Source organism: Thalassophryne amazonica, chromosome 2 (genome assembly GCF_902500255.1).
Source record: "Thalassophryne amazonica chromosome 2, fThaAma1.1, whole genome shotgun sequence".
In the NCBI taxonomy this organism is placed as follows: domain Eukaryota; kingdom Metazoa; phylum Chordata; class Actinopteri; order Batrachoidiformes; family Batrachoididae; genus Thalassophryne; species Thalassophryne amazonica.
In genome coordinates, this window is record NC_047104.1 from 68908271 (window position 1) to 68928883 (window position 20613).

General features: G+C 40.4%; 1 protein-coding gene across 1 annotated transcript in view; it reads left to right on the top strand.

Moving 5' to 3' along the window:
- Nucleotides 1-20613, top strand: part of nfatc3a (nuclear factor of activated T cells 3a) — a 256776-nt gene that overhangs the window by 99034 nt on the left and 137129 nt on the right. The window contains exon 2 of the mRNA XM_034187268.1: nt 13050-14226. Coding sequence (XP_034043159.1) covers nt 13050-14226 — 1177 coding nt within the window. The remainder of the gene's footprint in view (nt 1-13049; nt 14227-20613) is intronic.

Consider the following 20613-nt stretch of genomic DNA (forward strand, 5'->3'; position numbering starts at 1 on the left):
CTTAGTGCTTAGCTCAGATAAGATAATTATAGTGGGCGATTTTAACATCCACACAGATGCTGAGAATGACAGCCTCAACACTGCATTTAATCTATTATTAGACTCTATTGGCTTTGCTCAAAAAGTAAATGAGTCCACCCACCACTTTAATCATATCTTAGATCTTGTTCTGACTTATGGTATGGAAATAGAAGACTTAACAGTATTCCCTGAAAACTCCCTTCTGTCTGATCATTTTTTAATAACATTTACATTTACTCTGATGGACTACCCAGCAGTAGGGAATAAGTTTCATTACACTAGAAGTCTTTCAGAAAGCGCTGTAACTAGGTTTAAGGATATGATTCCTTCTTTATGTTCTCTAATGCCATATAACAACACAGTGCAGAATAGCTACCTAAACTCTGTAAGGGAGATAGAGTATCTCGTCAATAGTTTTACATCCTCATTGAAGACAGCTTTGGATGCTGTAGCTCCTCTGAAAAAGAGAGCTTTAAATCAGAAGTGTCTGACTCCATGGTATAACTCTCAAACTCGTAGCTTAAAGCAGATAACCCGTAAGTTGGAGAGGAAATGGCGTCTCACTAATTTAGAAGATCTTCACTTAGCCTGGAAAAAGAGTCTGTTGCTCTATAAAAAAGCCCTCCGTAAAGCTAGGACATCTTTCTACTCATCACTAATTGAAGAAAATAAGAACAACCCCAGGTTTCTTTTCAGCACTGTAGCCAGGCTGACAAAGAGTCAGAGCTCTATTGAGCTGAGTATTCCATTAACTTTAACTAGTAATGAGTTCATGACTTTCTTTGCTAACAAAATTTTAACTATTAGAGAAAAAATTACTCATAACCATCCCAAAGACGTATCGTTATCTTTGGCTGCTTTCAGTGATGCCGGTATTTGGTTAGACTCTTTCTCTCCGATTGTTCTGTCTGAGTTATTTTCATTAGTTACTTCATCCAAACCATCAACATGTTTATTAGACCCCATTCCTACCAGGCTGCTCAAGGAAGCCCTACCATTATTTAATGCTTCGATCTTAAATATGATCAATCTATCTTTGTTAGTTGGCTATGTACCACAGGCTTTTAAGGTGGCAGTAATTAAACCATTACTTAAAAAGCCATCACTTGACCCAGCTATCTTAGCTAATTATAGGCCAATCTCCAACCTTCCTTTTCTCTCAAAAATTCTTGAAAGGGTAGTTGTAAAACAGCTAACTGATCATCTGCAGAGGAATGGTCTATTTGAAGAGTTTCAGTCAGGTTTTAGAATTCATCATAGTACAGAAACAGCATTAGTGAAGGTTACAAATGATCTTCTTATGACCTCGGACAGTGGACTCATCTCTGTGCTTGTTCTGTTAGACCTCAGTGCTGCTTTTGATACTGTTGACCATAAAATTTTATTACAGAGATTAGAGCATGCCATAGGTATTAAAGGCACTGCGCTGCGGTGGTTTGAATCATATTTGTCTAATAGATTACAATTTGTTCATGTAAATGGGGAATCTTCTTCACAGACTAAAGTTAATTATGGAGTTCCACAAGGTTCTGTGCTAGGACCAATTTTATTCACTTTATATATGCTTCCCTTAGGCAGTATTATTAGACGGTATTGCTTAAATTTTCATTGTTACGCAGATGATACCCAGCTTTATCTATCCATGAAGCCAGACGACACACACCAATTAGCTAAACTGCAGGATTGTCTTACAGACATAAAGACATGGATGACCTCTAATTTCCTGCTTTTAAACTCAGATAAAACTGAAGTTATTGTACTTGGCCCCACAAATCTTAGAAACATGGTGTCTAACCAGATTCTTACTCTGGATGGCATTACCCTGACCTCTAGTAATACTGTGAGAAATCTTGGAGTCATTTTTGATCAGGATATGTCATTCAAAGCGCATATTAAACAAATATGTAGGACTGCTTTTTTGCATTTACGCAATATCTCTAAAATCAGAAAGGTCTTGTCTCAGAGTGATGCTGAAAAACTAATTCATGCATTTATTTCCTCTAGGCTGGACTATTGTAATTCATTATTATCAGGTTGTCCTAAAAGTTCCCTAAAAAGCCTTCAGTTAATTCAAAATGCTGCAGCTAGAGTGCTGACGGGGACTAGAAGGAGAGAGCATATCTCACCCATATTGGCCTCTCTTCATTGGCTTCCTGTTAATTCTAGAATAGAATTTAAAATTCTTCTTCTTACTTATAAGGTTTTGAATAATCAGGTCCCTTCTTATCTTAGGGACCTCGTAGTACCATATCACCCCAATAGAGCGCTTCGCTCTCAGACTGCAGGCTTACTTGTAGTTCCTAGGGTTTGTAAGAGTAGAATGGGAGGCAGAGCCTTCAGCTTTCAGGCTCCTCTCCTGTGGAACCAGCTCCCAATTCAGATCAGGGAGACAGACACCCTCTCTACTTTTAAGATTAGGCTTAAAACTTTCCTTTTTGCTAAAGCTTATAGTTAGGGCTGGATCAGGTGACCCTGAACCATCCCTTAGTTATGCTGCTATAGACGTAGACTGCTGGGGGGTTCCCATGATGCACTGTTTCTTTCTCTTTTGCTCTGTATGCACCACTCTGCATTTAATCATTAGTGATCGATCTCTGCTCCCCTCCACAGCATGTCTTTTTCCTGGTTCTCTCCCTCAGCCCCAACCAGTCCCAGCAGAAGACTGCCCCTCCCTGAGCCTGGTTCTGCTGGAGGTTTCTTCCTGTTAAAAGGGAGTTTTTCCTTCCCACTGTAGCCAAGTGCTTGCTCACAGGGGGTCGTTTTGACCGTTGGGGTTTTACATCATTATTGTATGGCCTTGCCTTACAATATAAAGCGCCTTGGGGCAACTGTTTGTTGTGATTTGGCGCTATATAAAAAAAAAAATTGATTGAAATTGAATTGATTGATAGATTATGTTAATGCTAGTGAAAAATAAGCACTTCTAAAACTGAAAACGCTGATTTTGGAACCTGATAACACCTCTGCTGCCATTTACAAGACATTTTGCGGATGTTAGCGTGCATGCTAACTTCCACTAACTCATAGCTAACTTCCTATGGAGTTAAATTTGTCTTATTAATGCCTGCAAATGAACAGAGGGTGATCTACAAATATTCCTTGATTTGCACAACATGAACAAATGATTTTGATTTGAACATGTACAAATTGTACGTAAGTCAATAGGTTCTTAATAATTAATTTAAAAAAACTGCAAATTATAAAGAACACTGCTCATACAACAGAGAGTATTTTAGTATTGCATTATATTTTAATTTAAACCTTTAATTCGTGTTTCAGTTTCTGCACAAGGCTTATGATAACTTATGACTCTTGATAATTTAGCATTTACCATAACACAGGGACATGGATGAGTCATATTTATATTTGTATGTGAACAGCTGTTTGTTGTCATGTGCAGCTCATAGTCCTGCAAAGCAAACACACACACACACACACACACACACACACACACACACACACACACACACACACATACATACATACGAGGTCTGTCCATAAAGTATAGGTTCTTTTTATTTTTTTCAAAAACTATATGGATTTCATTCATATGTTTTTACGTCAGACATGCTTGAACCCTCGTGCGCATGCGTGAGTTTTTCCACGCCTGTCGGTGACGTCATTCGCCTGTGAGCACTCCTTGTGGGAGGAGTCGTCCAGCCCCTCGTCGGAATTCCTTTGTCTGAGAAGTTGCTGAGAGACTGGCGCGTTGTTTGATCAAAATTTTTTCTAAACCTGTGAGACACATCGAAGTGGACACAGTTCGAAAAATTAAGCTGGTTTTCAGTGAAAATTTTAACGGCTGATGAGAGATTTTGAGGTGATTCTGTCGCTTTAAGGACTTCCCACGGTGCGAGACGTCGCGCAGCGCTCTCAGCCGCCGTCGTCAGCCTGTTCAAGCTGAAAACCTCCACATTTCAGGCTCTATTGATCCAGGACGTCGTGAGAGAACAGAGAAGTTTCAGAAGAAGTCGGTTTCAGCATTTTATCCGGATATTCCACTGTTAAAGGAGATTTTTTTAATGAAAGACGTGCGGACGGGTCCGCGCGTCCCGCGACGCTCCGCCACAGGAAAAACACCTCTGTTGGAAGCCTTAAGGACAAGTTGGAACATGTCCAGCTGTTAAACAATTTCTCATATACTCACTCCACTGAAAGCCATCAAAAGCCGCCTGGATTTTACAAATGGTTATCAACACGGAGGTGTTTTTCCTGTGCCGCTGCACCTCGCCGGCTGCGTCCCGACGCGCGGACCCGTCCGCACGTCTTTCATTAAAAAAATCTCCTTTAACAGTGGAATATCCGGATAAAATGCTGAAACCGACTTCTTCTGAAACTTCTCTGTTCTCTCACGACGTCCTGGATCAATAGAGCCTGAAATGTGGAGGTTTTCAGCTTGAAACAGGCTGATGACGCCGCCTGAGAGCACTGCGCGACGTCTCGCACCGTGGGAAGTCCTTAAAGCGACAGTATCACCTCAAAATCTCTCATCAGCCGTTAAAATTTTCACTGAAAACCATCTTAATTTTTCGAACCATGTCCACTTCGATGTGTCTCACAGGTTTAGAAAAAATTTTGATCAAACAAAGCGCCAGTCTCTCAGCAACTTCTCAGACAAAGGAATTCCGACGAGGGGCTGGACGACTCCTCCCACAAGGAGTGCTCACAGGCGAATGACGTCACCGACAGGCGTGGAAAAACTCACGCATGCGCACAAGGGTTCATGCATGTCTGACGTAAAACATATGAATGAAATCCATATAGTTTTTGAAAAAAATAAAAAGGACCTATACTTTATGGACAGCCCTCGTATATGGGTGATTCTTAGACTGCGGGCACTTATTATGTCCTTTGATCATATTGTATGAAAAACAGAAAAAAGGGGAAATTTCACACTTTTATAGTTATCTTTACAATGAAAGTGTGTTAAGAAATTTGTTCTAGTAGTCTATGATGACTTTTTCACCTTTTTTCAGCATCATTATATGCAAATATTGCCGTTTTGTGCTTGTCCCACACCCAGACTTTTGATCTTCAATGATAAAAATGAATGGTAAGGAAACTTTTTTCCTAATGTTTTAAAATATCTCTGAATAAAATATCAGTAAAATAATCAAAACATAATTGGGGTATTCAATGTCATACAACTGTTGTGGTTTTTTTTTAAACAAAATGTAGTTGTCCCACACTATTGCCGTAATTTCCACCACAACACTGTAATGTCCCTAAACAGTTTGTATGAAAGATTGTTTGGGTAGTTTCTGTGAAGATAAACAGTGACATCAGAGCACATGTATATAGCTCCAAATCACAACAAACAGTTGCCCCAAGGCGCTTTATATTATAAGGCAATGGTGTGGTGGAAATTACATTTACAAGGCCAATAGTGCCCGTAGTTAAATAATCACCCAATAGTGCCCGTAGTTAAATAATCACCCATATATATATATATGATTTCTGTTCCAATAAAGATGTTGAGACATGCTAAATTTGGTACTGATACTCAAAAACTCAAGTTTACATTTTTATCATAAATGGGTAAAAACTGTGTCACAGTCCTATAGGTAATGTCTGGCCTGACTTGTCACTCGTGTCTCATTTCATGTCTCTGCTTTGCAGTCATTCATGCGTCTGGGTCCTAGGCATTTGTGATTGATATACACCTGGATACAGCTTATGGAGTCATGAGGTCGCTGGACAGAGCTGTTTGGCGATGGAGTATGAAGAACCAAGTTTTCAGGATAGACAGATGTCTTTGGTAATAGGTCTCTTTGGAGAATCCTTGAATACTGCTGGAATGACTCTGCCAAATGAATGCTTACTTAGAGAGACTCAGATGAGGAGTATCATGTAGAGTGTGAGGGAATGTTAGCTATGACATTTTGACAGTATGGCATGTTTTTATGGCCATGCTCCATTGCGTAGGGGCCTCAGAGACCGCAGTAGCTGGAGAAAGCCAACAAGATCCACATGTTTCAATGGACTGCGATACATAGATAGATAGATAGATAGATAGATAGATACATACATATGTACATGCATGATTTGGAGAGGTGTGGATGGCTTGGTTGACTGCCTGGGTGGTTGCCATCCAGGATCCAAGAACATTCTGTAGTGTGGTGGATACAGGGATGTGTAGCACTACTGCATGCTCCCAGACCTGACGTGACCTCTGCTATAGATAATACAGGACAAAAAAAAAAGTCACAGGAGCAATCTCAGTGTTAGCTCAGAGTGTATGGTTTTTGAGCTTATGTTGGGTTTCATCCCCACTTCTAACTGACACCATAGTCAGTGGAAGTTTATCAATAACCTCCAATCGTGTAGTGTCAGTGTGAACGATGGACTGTTGTGTGTTTGTTTGTGGGTGTGTGTCTGTGTGTGCTGCCTGTTTTGGATGACCTTTGGTATAAATAGCTTGCCAGCACTTGTTGTGATGACAGCCGAAAGCACGCGCCGTTGTGTGAATTTGTTTCCTGAGTAGTGCTGGTCATCGGTTATCCCTTTTGGAACAATTCCCATGTGGTTGCCTGCTACTCAGAAACTATAGAATCTACTTTCCTGGAATTGGATTCAAGCACAACATTTGATGAAATGTAAGTAAAGACACTAGGTTTTACAATTTTTATTATAAGACCCAATAATTATTTGCTGAAAACAGTACAAGATTGGAAATATGCTAATAATAATAATAATAATAGTAGTAGTAATAATAATAATAATAATACCATAATAATCATGGTGTTATCTTTACGGATGGGTATTGATAAGATTTTATCGTTATCAATGCCATTTTTGAGTCTGCTTACAGATCCGATTCCTTACTGATTCCGTTATTGATACCTCTTGTGAATTTTCTGTGTACTAAAAGAAGGCTTTACAGGTTTTCTATGTCAACAGCATTTTATTGAGTCTTAAAGTAAATAAATATGAAATTGGTCACTGGATCCTTGATCTCTGGACATAAATAAAAATAAACAAAATCTGTAGTTTTTGTCTAAAGAGATTCATGAGATCAAGAGATTAATTTATTAATGACCACACAAGTTGGTGGAATTTGTTTCCAGTACAGCATGAAATGCTCACATCTCTGTTTCAACACATAACAAGCAAACAATAAATAGATACAAATACACATAGAAACATCAGTTAATGACTTGGTTTAGTGGCCGTACAGCTGTTGGAAAAAAGCTGTTTTTGAATCTGACTGATTTCGTTGGCAGGGACCTGTAGCGTCTTCCAGAAGGCAACAGTGTGAACAGGTGATATGCAGGGTGTAAGGGGTCAGAGGTGCCCGTTTTTACTGCCCGTTGTGTGATGCGTCTATGGTACAGTGTGTCAAAGGAAGGGAATGTGAAGGCTGTGATTAGATGATTTCTCTATTATACATTGTAGTTTCTTGCATAAATAGGAGTCCAAATTTCCATACCAGATGATTATGGATGAGGTGAGAATGCTTTGAATGATGGCCATGTAAAACTGAAGCAGGATGTTGTGCCTGACTCGGAATTTTTTGAGTTGTCTGAGAAAAAATAATCTTTTATTAGCTTTTTTTTAGAGATTTGGTCTTAATGCAGTTTCCATTTGAGTGTGTTACTAATGTGTGTACTTAGGAATTTGAATGACTCAGTGATAGAGATGGGCTGGGTAGAAATGGAAATGGGGATTTTGTGAGAGGGTGAGTGTGAGAAATCAACTATGAGTTCCTGGGTTTTTGATGAGTTAAGCTGTAGGTTATTGTTTTAGCACCAAGTGACTGCTTGGGTGACCTGTTCACAGTAGTAATGTTCGTTATTGTTAGTGATGAGTCCATTTATTGTAGTGTCATCTGCATATTTAAGAATGGAAACTGAACTATGGGTGGATGTGAGGGAGTTTATAGATGGAGAAAAGCCAATGGGAAAGAACACAACCCTGAGGGGCACCTGTGGAACAGGAGGCTACCCATCCTGACTCTCTGTGTCCTTTGTGACAGGAAGTTATGGATCCAGTGGGAAAGAGTAGTGCCAATATCCATGTAAGTCAATGAACAGTAGCAGGGCATAGGTGTGGGGGGACGCCAGGTGTTGCATGATGCAATAAATGGCAGGTTTATTGCATCTTCAACAGATCTATTCGTCCGGTAAGCAAACTGGGGACTGTCCATGAGGGGGGAGGTAAGTTCTTTCAGGTGTGTGAGTATGATGTGTTCAAATGATGTCAATATAACCAAAGTGAGAGGTATTGGTCTGTAGTCATTAAGATAGGATATTTTATTGGATTTGGGTACCGGAATGATAATGGAGTCCTTAAAGCATTTTGGAACAATGCACTGACTGAGTGAGCGATTGAAAATGAAAGTGAAGATTGGGGCTAGCTGGGCTGCACAGTGCTTCAGGACTAAAATCATTTCCTTTCAGACATTTTGGCATGAATGTCACTCCCTACCTCTGAGCTGAACTCAGCCGGCTGCTGCACGTCAGATTCTGAGTGGACTCTATCGTTCTAACTTGACTTGGCAGAGAGCTGCACAGTGTTTGGAGCTGTGTGAACAGAACGGAGGATGATTCTCGTTTTTTCTCACAACAAGACAGGAGTCCCAGTTCATGACTTTAATCCACGCAAAAGTGACTCATGATTGACATATTCAGGGATGAAAGTCGTGAAAAACAAAAAAAGCTGTAACCCAGAATTCCCCCCCAACACCTCCCACATGAAAATTTTTGAATTCTAGAAGCTCTGAAATGCAATCTGGGGATATTCCAGACAATAAACTGCAGTGAGTGCAGCATCCATTTTGGTGACAAAAAACCCCAGCTTTCCTTATTCAAATTCATTCCAGTAGTATTCTGCTCTTACTTGGATGCAGTAGTTTTCTAGCTTGGCAGATAGTTCTGGAGGGAAATTCCTGAAGAAATTAACAAATTGAAAATATGGTTAGACCAAAACAAATTGTCATTAAAGTTAAATAAAACATGGATGAAGTGGAGATGTAAGCGTCACTAGGTGTTCACAGGAAACAGTTATTTATTTCTATAGTTATTTATTTATGTTCATTGTTAATTGGTTTTATATTTTCTGTTGTGTGTTTTATCAGGTTCTTTTGTCTCTTTCTCTAAAATTGTATTGTAGCATTATTAGTTATTATTACTATTATTGTTGTTGCTATTATTATTAATATATAAACAAAAATAAATTTAAAAATATACAATTTGTAATACATTTGACTCTTTTACGACAACAAACGCTGAGCCATTAATTATTATACAGAAAAACAACTGCACATAAACGTGCTGAGATGCAAACAGCTTAATGCTAACTTAACATTGAAAATGCTATAGACATGCTGACGCATTAGCATTGGTCCCGTCTTTAAGTTATAAAATACATCTATCAGCTGTTCAGAAGACCATAACAGGTCGGTAACATAAAACATAAAAAGGTAAATATTACTCACAGACATATCTTTTGGGTTTTAGGCGGGGAAAAATTAAGATAAAGTGAAATAAACAAAGAACCAAAGAAGCACTGGGTCGTATCACTGCTTCATTGCTTCAAGCTTCAAAGCAGAGCCGTGCTGCAGAAACGGTTGATTACAGACCCTGCAATGGTTCTGTAATCAACGTAGAGACATGATCATTTTCCCAACAAACACCCCCAAAAACAATGGCCGCTCTGAAGGACCAATAAGGGAATCGTTAAGCAAAAAGGCTATTGATGTCAGTGGATCGAATCATTTCTTAACGATACCTGAAGAGAACAGGTTCTCGATACCCAACCCTAGTTATCTTCATAAAAAAGTACAGCTTAAAAGACTAGGATGATGTTTGACATCGACATGTCTGAGCCATAAATTGTTCTTTTCTTGAACAAATGTGTGAAATGCCGTTTCCCCTCCTAAAGTGCACATGTTCTTTCATTCATTAATTTTCTGCTGCTTGTCTGAGTCCATGTCACAATGACAGTAGACTTGCTTGAGTATTTATTTAAAAAAAAAATTAAGTGGCAAAAAAGTAACGAAAAAACTAATTGTAATGGTGTCAGAATCCTCTTATTTTCTCTAGCTCTTCACAGCTCACCCTTGCCATCTTATACATCAGTTTTTTTTTCTTTTATCATATCCTGGGATTATTTACTGCTGTGGATCCCGGCCCCCAACTTCTGGTTGTCGGAGAAGAGCAAGTTCCTGGGGTCGGGGTAGGCAGCAGGTGACTAGCTCCTCGTACAGAGGCCCTCCAAGCAACTCGGTCCAGTGGGTCAGTGCTGGCCAGGTTGCTGACTTTCATGTTGGCCTTGACACAGTCAGACCAGGTCTTCTTGGGTCTTCCTCGTCCTCTCCGACCAGGCAAAGCCATACTCGTGATGGTGTTGATGGCCGAATCAGCATGCATGACATGGCCGTACCAGCTGAGGTATCAGGAGCGCAGTATGGTGGTCACATCTGCTAGCTCCAGCCTGACGAGGAGCGAGTCGATGGGGACATCATCTGACGCCTTCACACCGCACATCCATCTCACCATCGCTTGGTCGTTGCACTACAATCGTTGTAGGTCCTCAGCATTTGGCACCCAGGTCTGGCTTGCGTACAACAGCGCTGAGCGCACACAGGCGGTGTATAGCCTCCCTCGCATCTTGGGTGTGACATGCTGGGAGGCGAGGATGGGGAGGATCTGCATCTGGTGATGATGGCCAATTCGCTGCCTCCTCTGCTGCATATCATGTCGCCGAGATAGCAGAAGGTTGGCTCTGCATCCAGCATGGTGCTGTCCAGCAGCATAATTATCCTATGATAATTATGATCATCTGTACTGGTGAATTCACTGATTTCCTATTGGGTGCACTTGGGTTTTACATTTCTTGACACAAATTTCTGAAAGAGATGGCAATAGTTCACGGTCACACTACAACCCAGTTAGACTGAGTAGAATTGAGGGATCTCAGTTATTAAAACCAGACTGGACTTTTAAAAGTCTTTGAGTTGTATTCACTACTACATTAAAAATTATACAATGCTCAGTTTCTTCAATCGCAGCCACAGAGGTGTCTTGGTGGCTTTCCTTGCTCATCTCCTTCTTGTGCAGTCACCCAGTTTTTGAGAAGTGGCGCCTCCCCAAATATTTACCATACTGTTAGGATTTCTTCATAATTGATGTAAATAAAGTCTAAGTCTAAGACATGGTGTCTTTGGAATGTTCATGTATCCATCCCCTGACTTGTCTGAAGAAGATTGGATGTAAAGTGATGGTTTATGTGTTATGCTAAAGGGTGCACTTATACAAACCATTTGTTTTTTTACTTTTAGATTTTTATCTCCTTTAATTCATGATGTACCTAGAGATTACTTTTCACTGTGAGTTAAAAGGGCATCATTTTAGAATTTTTATATAATGAGCCTGAATATTTTTTGTTTTGTTTTTTGATGTCATAAAAAATTAAAACATGTAAAAGCTCAAGGGTGCACTAACTTTTTCAAGACTGTATATACGTTTCTTGGATTTTATGGAAAGAGTAAGGCCCAATCTCAATTCTCTTTTGTACCCCTTCCCCTTGGCCCTACCCCTACTCCTACTCCTTTAAAACAAGGGGTAAGGCAAAGGGGTATGCCTCTAGCACTATGAATTGAGACACCCCTCCGCCTTACGGGGAAAAAAAAAACTGCCCGTCTTAAACTGTCGTCTTCACTGTTTGTCAACATGACAACAGAAGCACAACTTGTTGCAGTAGTGTGTTTGCTCTTTTTATTTTCTCGCCTTTCTGCGTAAATGCAAAGATTTCTTCAATGCTTCGCAATCATGTCGGAGAATTTTGTGGTATTAATAATTAATTTAATTAATTAGTAATTTATAATAATTAATAGTATTAACAATTAATTAATTAATTAATAATTAATTAATGCTAATAATAATAAATCATTAATAACATTGCTAATTAATATTGTTAATTGATTAATCATGAATTGATAGTAATTAATTAATTAATTAAAATAAATAAATACTTGAAATATATCAGTCTGTGTGGAATGAATGTATACATTATACAAGCTTCACTTTTTGAATGGAATTACTGAAATAAATCAACTTTTTGATGATATTCTAATTATATGACCAGCACCTGTATGTATGTTATGGGCTGCATGTAGTTCTGTTAACCTTATATTTCTTTTTCAAATTCTCCAATTTTTTGCATCCAGCCCTATTTCCTTTAGAAATTTCCTTGACAAATAATAGCAGTCTATTGGGACGTCAGGTTATGTGTTACACATATACATGTATTTTCCAACTTACTCCCATTGGTGAAACTTCTCATTTTCTGGCTGAAAGCTTATTAGGAGATGAGTGTGCTCAGGGCTCCTTGTTTGTTTACAAAGTACACACGTTACAGACCTTGAAATCCAACAGCAGGGATCACTATTATCCAAAGATTTATGAAATACAAATTAATGTGCTTATCCCTTATCATGATTTTCTCCATTGTGAGATATAAAAGTGTTTTATCGTAGCGTTCGTGTGTATATGCATTATAACACCTCAGCACACGAGTGAAGTTACGATATTCCTAAGAACGACAATGCATCCAGCAGCATACATGTTGCTGTCATAGGCAATTGCCTGTAAAGTTTTTTTGGCAAGTTATAACGTTCTAAACAGTGTAATTTGTAATGAAAGCCACTTACATTTGTGCAACTCTTTCGGCGCCATGTTTGTTTCTTTGGAGACAGCGCTAAGCTCCTCCTACCCCTCTAAACAGAGTGTATCCAGATTCACTCTGTTTGAAGCGGTTTGTAGCCCTCCGCCTACCCCTCCGTCTCGCTCCAAAAAGAGAACTGAGATACCCCTCTGTCTCTCGTTCCCGCGCAAAACGGAATGGGAGGGGTAAGGGGAAGGGCTGAGGGGTAGAATTGAGATTCAGCCTAAGTAATATTGTTATTTTTTGAGTACTTCATGTTTCACACTAATGTACATTAAGGAAAATAATGGTAATACCCTTGTGACAAGCCTTTCCATACACCTAAATGAACCTATTCTTTTTTTGTTTTGTTTTTTGTACAGATCTGGAGCCTGACAACAACACATCGTTTTATATCCTAAATGTAGGCCAACCTCAGTCTATGGTCACTAACCACCAGTCTATTAGCTTGCCTTGTCATGGTATGCAGTCCCACTCCCAGATCATCAGCACCTCCCCACGCCATCATACCCACAAACCTCCCTCTGAGCTGCCAAGCTATGAGGCACAAGACAAGTACAGTAGTTCCCCCCTCTTGCCCCCTGTTCCTGTGGAGACACCTAAGGCCTTTGAGTGCCCCAGTATACAGATCACATCTATCTCACCTAGCTGCCAGCAGGAGATGGATGCCAGTGAGGAGAGTCAGAGGGCAAATGGCCCTGATGGAGATTACCATGGTGACAGACCCATGTCTAGAGACCACCTGTATTTACCCCTGGACCATTCATACAGGGAGTCTTCACTCAGTCCTAGTCCATGCAGCAGCCTCTCCTCCCGGAGTTGGTTCTCTGACGCCTCCTCCTGTGAATCCTTCTCCCATGTTTATGATGATGTTGACTCAGAGCTAAATGAGGCAGCTGCTCGTTTCACCCTTGGTTCTCCACTTACTTCTCCAGGCTGTGCCTCCCCTCAAGCTAGCAGTGGAGTTTTGGAGGAACAGCCCCAATGGCAGCACCAACACCCTGCCTTTGTCCACCACTCCCACTCCATCAGTTTGTCACCCCGACAGTCCCCATGCCACTCCCCACGCACAAGTGTCACTGATGAAAACTGGCTTAGTCCACGGCCGCCTTCAAGGCCTTCATCACGACCCACCTCACCTTGTGGGAAGAGGCGTCACTCCAGTGCTGACATCTGCTACCAGGGTTCATTGTCACCACACCACTCACCTACAGCCACACCAGGGCCTTCGCCCAGGGGCAGTGTGACAGAGGACACCTGGCTTGGCAGTCCTCTAGGCATGTCACCCTTCCAGTGCTGCCCATCTGAGGCAGACATCCCATCCAAAACTAGGAAGACCTCCCAGGACAGAACAGTTATGCAGGCTGGGAAAGGGGACCGTAGTCTAGATGACCAAGGGAATATGTCCCCTAATCTAGACTCTCCTTCGGAGGACACCATGCATGGTCTGAAGAAAGATGGGTCTGGGGAGCATTTCCTCTCTGTGCCCTCCCACTTCACATGGAATAAACCAAAGCCTGGTCACACACCTATATTCAGGTAAACTTCCTTTTATTTTGAAGAGAAGAAGGAACATGAAACTTTAAATGCAATAAATCCTTAGATGTTAATCACCAACTGCAGCTGATTCAATTAATTTATGTTATATACAAATTTCAACGGGAGTGTCTTGTATCTGGAATTTTCAAGGTTGTTTTCTTTCTCTCTCTCTCTCTCTCTCTCTCTCTCTCTCTCTCTCTCTCTCTCTCTCTCTCTCTCCAGCTGTCAAAAAGGACAAATTTCTTAACTGGTTGAAAGAACTTTGTTGCAATCAATTCCTTATGTGCTACTTCCCATTTGTATTTAAAAAATGACAAGAGTGATTACTGCAGTATTAGAGTAGAGTTGGTGGATAAAATCCATGAAAGGTTGAAAGTGATTTTTAGTTTCAAGCATAAGGAGATGTTGTGGAGATAAGTGCATCTTTATTGGTGTTGTTCATATTAATGCAGTCATTGCCTGGCAAGACAACACAACATCAAGCATAACAGTAAATATTTGGTCAAAAAGAAATAGAAGACAGCAGCAGAAACTTGCTGTGCAGTGCAGTAAGATGCCATAAAGATTGAAAGCCTTTTTGATTTATCAGAAAGTATAAACATTTAATTGTAATCAAATGAGTCTATACCTTACGTCTCTCAGGCCCAAGTCTGTGTGTCAATGTTAGTGTGTCCAATGAAACACTTAAAATCCACAGATATTTCTATTGTAATTTTTTCAGGCAACATGTAAAATTACCTGAAGATGTGCAGTAAGATTTTCTAATCAAAATTGTAACTGTAATTTTATAAAGCAAATTAGAAATGTTGTTGCTCACAATGAAGGCACTCAGATTGTGCTAATGTTAGTATCAGCCAGTTAGGATCGTGCTACATTACGTGAGCTTTCATGCTAAGATTAACCTGTTTGGATTGCATTATATGACTAACAAATTTTCAATGCACATGAACATTAAATCCATTGTGAATAACTGCTCTCACGTGCTCCTCCCGCTCAGGTCCTCGACCACCACAAGTATTGCTCAGAATGGAGGCACTCAGCTCATGCTAACATTAGGTGTAATGTCAGCACCTTGACATTACACCTAATGCTAACCTAGCTCCAAGACTGTAACATTACTAAAATAAGGAAACGGTGCTACAACACAATGCCAGCATTTACCAATTATGAACTGCAACAGGATTAAATATTTATGATTCAGAAGGACCTTAAAACCTGTTTCTCAGTATTTTCCCAATAATTGATCTAAGGAAAGACAAGATTCAATAGATTATAGCCATATTCAATAGATTGTGATTATAATAAAGTATATTTATTTTTTTTTCAAGTCATTTCAGAAATATTGTGACTAAAAAACCTACTAAAAGAGATAGATCATGGGGATACCTTATTTTATTATAGGTCATTCATTTAATTTTCTGAATTTACTAAAATATATATTTAGTATTTTCATTTTGTGGAATTTTGCCCAGAGTAGAGTGTATATATCAACAGGGATTGCTCTAGTATTACATAGTAGCCCTTTCATGAATATTAGTCCCAGAGGTGGGACAAAGTCACTGTCGAGTTATTTTCAAGTCATGAATCGGCAAGTCTCAAATCAAGTCTTAAGTCAAGTCTCAAGTCAGCTATGACTTGAGACTTGACTTGGGACTTGTGACTTGCCGATTCATAACTTGAGAGTGACGTGCTGGTGACTTTGTCCCACTTGTGATTAGTCCTGATCATGGAGTTTTTTCAAACAGTGTTCTTTCACGGAGGAATTCTGAGCTTCAGTTATGCAGTGTAAATCAGGAGGAATACAAGTGTGCCTCCAAACACACACATACAGATAGGCAAGAAGCTTTTGACATTTTTGTATCACCATATTAGATATCTGGGAGTGGAGGCAAAGGCTCACATGTGTGCAGCAGATGAAGACATGGTCTTGTTTGTGTGCACTGGTCCTTTGCACTGTAAATCAGCACAGGGCACATATGGCAACTGGGCCAGTGCACACACCCCCAGACACATATGTAAAGTATACATGACACACATGCTTGTTCACATAGACCTTTACTCATTTCAGACATAACAGTGTCAGTGGTGTGTTTAACTTTAATGTGTCTTCAGTGAGCGAGCAGAAACAGAAATCAAACATCTCTCTTCATAAGCACACCAGTAAATCCCTTCGGCTGCTCCCTTGTTTTGCACTCGGGGTTGCCACAGCAAATCTGAGGTGGATCTGCATATTGAATTGGCACAAGTTTTACACCGGATGCCCTTTCTGACACAACTCCACATTACATGGAGAAATGTGATAGTAGTGGGGTTTGAACCGGGAATCTTCCACACTGAAACCTGCACTGACCACTTGGCCACCACCACCCCTGCCTCTTCATAAGCACACCATCATTCAAAATTTCAAAGCATCTGAAAATGACAATTTTGTAAAAGGTATTGTAAAATCAATACAAAGAAGTGTTGGGGTTCCTTACATACCTTAATTATGGTCTTCATTATTTACTCTAAGTAGTTGTTATATGTTCAACAACAATATAAATGCATCACTTTCACTTTCTGAAAAAAATCCCATTGAAGTAAAAGAGCTAATGTTTCTTCTGTGCACAGAAAAGCTTACAATATTTCTTGTAAATTTTGCTCATAAGTTTGGTAAAGTCCATGTTTGTATTGATTTCACCGTTACCAAAATAGCCATCCACGTGGCAGGTGTGGCACATCAAGTTGCGGTTTAAACATTGTGCTAATTGCACAGGCATGGTTTGGACTAGTCGCTATAAAAAGGCACCCTAAAGTGTGCAGTTTTATCACACAGAACAATGCCACATACATCACGTTTTGAGGGAGAGTGCAATTTGAATGCTAACTGCAGTTCTGTCCACCAGAGTGACTGTCTGTGAATTGAACGTTTACAGTGAGGCAAATAAGTATTTGATCCACTGTCAATTTTGCAGGTTTTCCCATCTACAAAGAATGGAGAGGTTTTTATCATAGGTACACTTCAACTGTGAGAGACAGAATCTAAAAAAATACAGAAAATCACATTGTATAATTTTTTAAATAATTAATTTGCATTTTATTGCATGAAATAAGTATTTGATCACCTACCAACCAGCAAGAATTCTGGCTCTAACAGACCTGTTAGTTTCTCTTTAAGAAGCCCTCGTATTCTGCACTCTTTACCTGTATTAATTGCACCTGTTTTAACTTGTTTCCTGTATAAAAGACACCTGTCTACCACACTCCAACCTATTCACCATGGCCAAGACCAAAGAGCTGTCAAAGGACACCAGGGCAAAATTGTACACCTGCACAAGGCTGGGATGGGCTACAGGACAACAGGCAAGCAGTTTGGTGAGAAGGCAACAACTGTTGGTGTAATTATTAGAAAATGGGAGAAACACAAGATGGGGCTTCATGTCAGATCTCACCTTGTGGGGTAAGGATGATTCAGAGAAAGCCCAGAACTTACACGGGAGGACTTGGTCATTGACCTGAAAAGAGCTGGGACTACAGTTGCAAAGATTACATTTGTAACACACCATGCCGTTATGGTTGAAAATCCTGCAGGGCATGCAAAGTCCCCCTGCTCAAGCCAGCACATGTCCAGGCCCGTTTGAAGTTCACCATTGACCATGTGGATGATCCAGAGGAGGCTTTTTGGTATCATTTCCACTCGCCGTGTTTGGAGGATGAGAACAACCCCAAGAACACCATCCCAACTGTGAAGCATGGGGGAGGAAACATCATTTTTGGGAGGGAGGATGGATGGGGTCATGTATCATGAGATTTTGGCAAACAAACTCCTTCCCTCATTAAGAGCATTGAAGATGGGTTGTGGTTAGGTCTTCCAGCATGACAAAGACCCAAAACACACAGCCAGAGCAACTAAGGAGGGACTCCGTAAGAAGTATTTCAAGGTCCTGGAGTGGCCTAGCCAGTCTCCAGACCGGAACTCAGTAGAAAATCTTTGGAGGGAGATGAAACTCCAAACCTGAAAGATCTGGAGAAGACCTGTATGGAGGAGTGGACCAAAGTCCCTGCTGCAGTGTGCAAACTTGGTCAAGAACTACAGGAAACCTTTGACCTTTGTAATTGCAAACAAAGATTTCTGTACCAAATATTAAGGTCTGTTTTTCTATTATATCAAATACTTATTTCATGCAATAAAGTGCAAATTAATTATTTAACAATCACAATGTGATTTTCTGGTTTTGTTCTTGTTTTTTAGATTCTGTCTTTCACTGTTGAAGTGTACCTGAGATAAAAATTACAGACCTCTCCATTCTTTGTAGGTGGGAAAATTTGCAAAATTGATAGTGGATCAAATACTTACACTCAACAAAAATATAAACGCAACACTTTTGGTTTTGCTCCCATTTTGTATGAGATGAACTCAAAGATTTAAAACTTTTTCCACATACACAATATCACCATTTCCCTCAAATATTGTTCACAAACCAGTCTAAATCTGTGATAGTAAGCACTTCTCCTTTGCTGAGATAATCCATCCCACCTCACAGGTGTGCCATACCAAGATGCTGATTAGACACCATGATTAGTGCACAGGTGTGCCTTAGACTGTCCACAATAAAAGGCCACTCTGAAAGGTGCAGTTTTGTTTTATTGGGGGGGGGATACCAGTCAGTATCTGGTGTGACCACCATTTGCCTCATGCAGTGCAACACATCTCCTTCGCATAGAGTTGATCAGGTTGTCAATTGTGGCCTGTGGAATGTTGGTCCACTCCTCTTCAATGGCTGTGCAAAGTTGCTGGATATTGGCAGGAACTGGTACACGCTGTCATATACACCGGTCCAGAGCATCCCAAACATGCTCAATGGGTGACATGTCCGGTGAGTATGCCGGCCATGCAAGAACTGGGACATTTTCATCTTCCAAGAATTGTGTACAGATCCTTGCAACATGGGGCCGTGCATTATCCTGCTGCAACATGAGGTGATGTTCTTGGATGTATGGCACAACAATGGGCCTCAGGATCTCGTCACGGTATCTCTGTGCATTCAAAATGCCATCAATAAAATGCACCTGTGTTCTTCGTCCATAACAGACGCCTGCCCATACCATAACCCCACCGCCACCATGGGCCACTCGATCCACAACATTGACATCAGAAAACCGCTCACCCACACAACGCCACACACGCTGTCTGCCATCTGCCCTGGACAGTGTGAACCGGGATTCATCCGTGAAGAGAACACCTCTCCAACATGCCAAACGCCAGAGAATGTGAGCATTTGCCCACTCAAATCGGTTACGACGACGATCACACAGATCTGTCCTCTTATTCTGCACTCTTTACCTGTATTAATTGCACCTGATTGAACCTGTTACCTGTATAAAAGACACCTGTTCATACACTCAGTCAATCACACTCCAACTTGTCCACCATAGCCAAGATCAAAGAGCTGTCTAAGGACACCAGGGACAAAACTGTAGACCTTCACAAGGCTGGGATGGACTACAGGACAACAGGCAAACAGCTTGGTAGAAGACAACAACTGTTATGATTATTTATTAGAAAGTGGAAGAAACACAAGAAGACTGTCCATCTCCCTCGGTCTGGGATTCCATGCCAGATCTCACTTTGTGGGGTAAGGATGATTCTGAGAAAGCTCAGAACTACACAGGAGGACCTGGTCAATGACCTGAAGAGAGCTGGGACCACAGTCACAAAGATTACATTAGTAACACATGATGCTGTCATGGTTTAAAATCTTGCAGGGCAGCAAGGTCCCCCTGCTCAAGCCAGCACATGTCCAGGCCCGTTTGAAGTTCACCAGTGACCATCAGGATGATCCACAGGAGGCATGGGAGAAGGTCATGTGGTGAGACCAGAATAGAGCTTTTTGAAATCAACTCCACTTACCATGTTTAGAGGATGAGAACAACCCCAAGAAAACCATCCCAACAGTGAAGCATGGGGGCGGAAACATCATATCAGTGTGCAAAATATGAAAGGATTTGAACAAACTGTTTTCATTTTATTGATGAACGTCTGTGCATTTCCGAATATGGTTTCCTTTAAACCCATTTTCCATTTTCAACTGCATTTTTCTCTGTTTTAAAAAACATATTTACTGGGTTTTGCATCTATATATATATATATATATATATATATATATATATATATATAATAATATATACACACACGCACACACACATACATACATACACTAATTTAGAGGCAGCTGTGTCATAAAAACACGAGTAATATGCTGAGTTATTTTCAAAATCAAGCACATTATGTGCATGATTTGTCAGTTTGAAAGGTTCTCTCTGTTGACATAAAACAGCAGGTAGCATGATGGAGCTAATTGTAACCTCTGTTTAGCATTACTTTGTTGCTAACCTGCACATATGTCC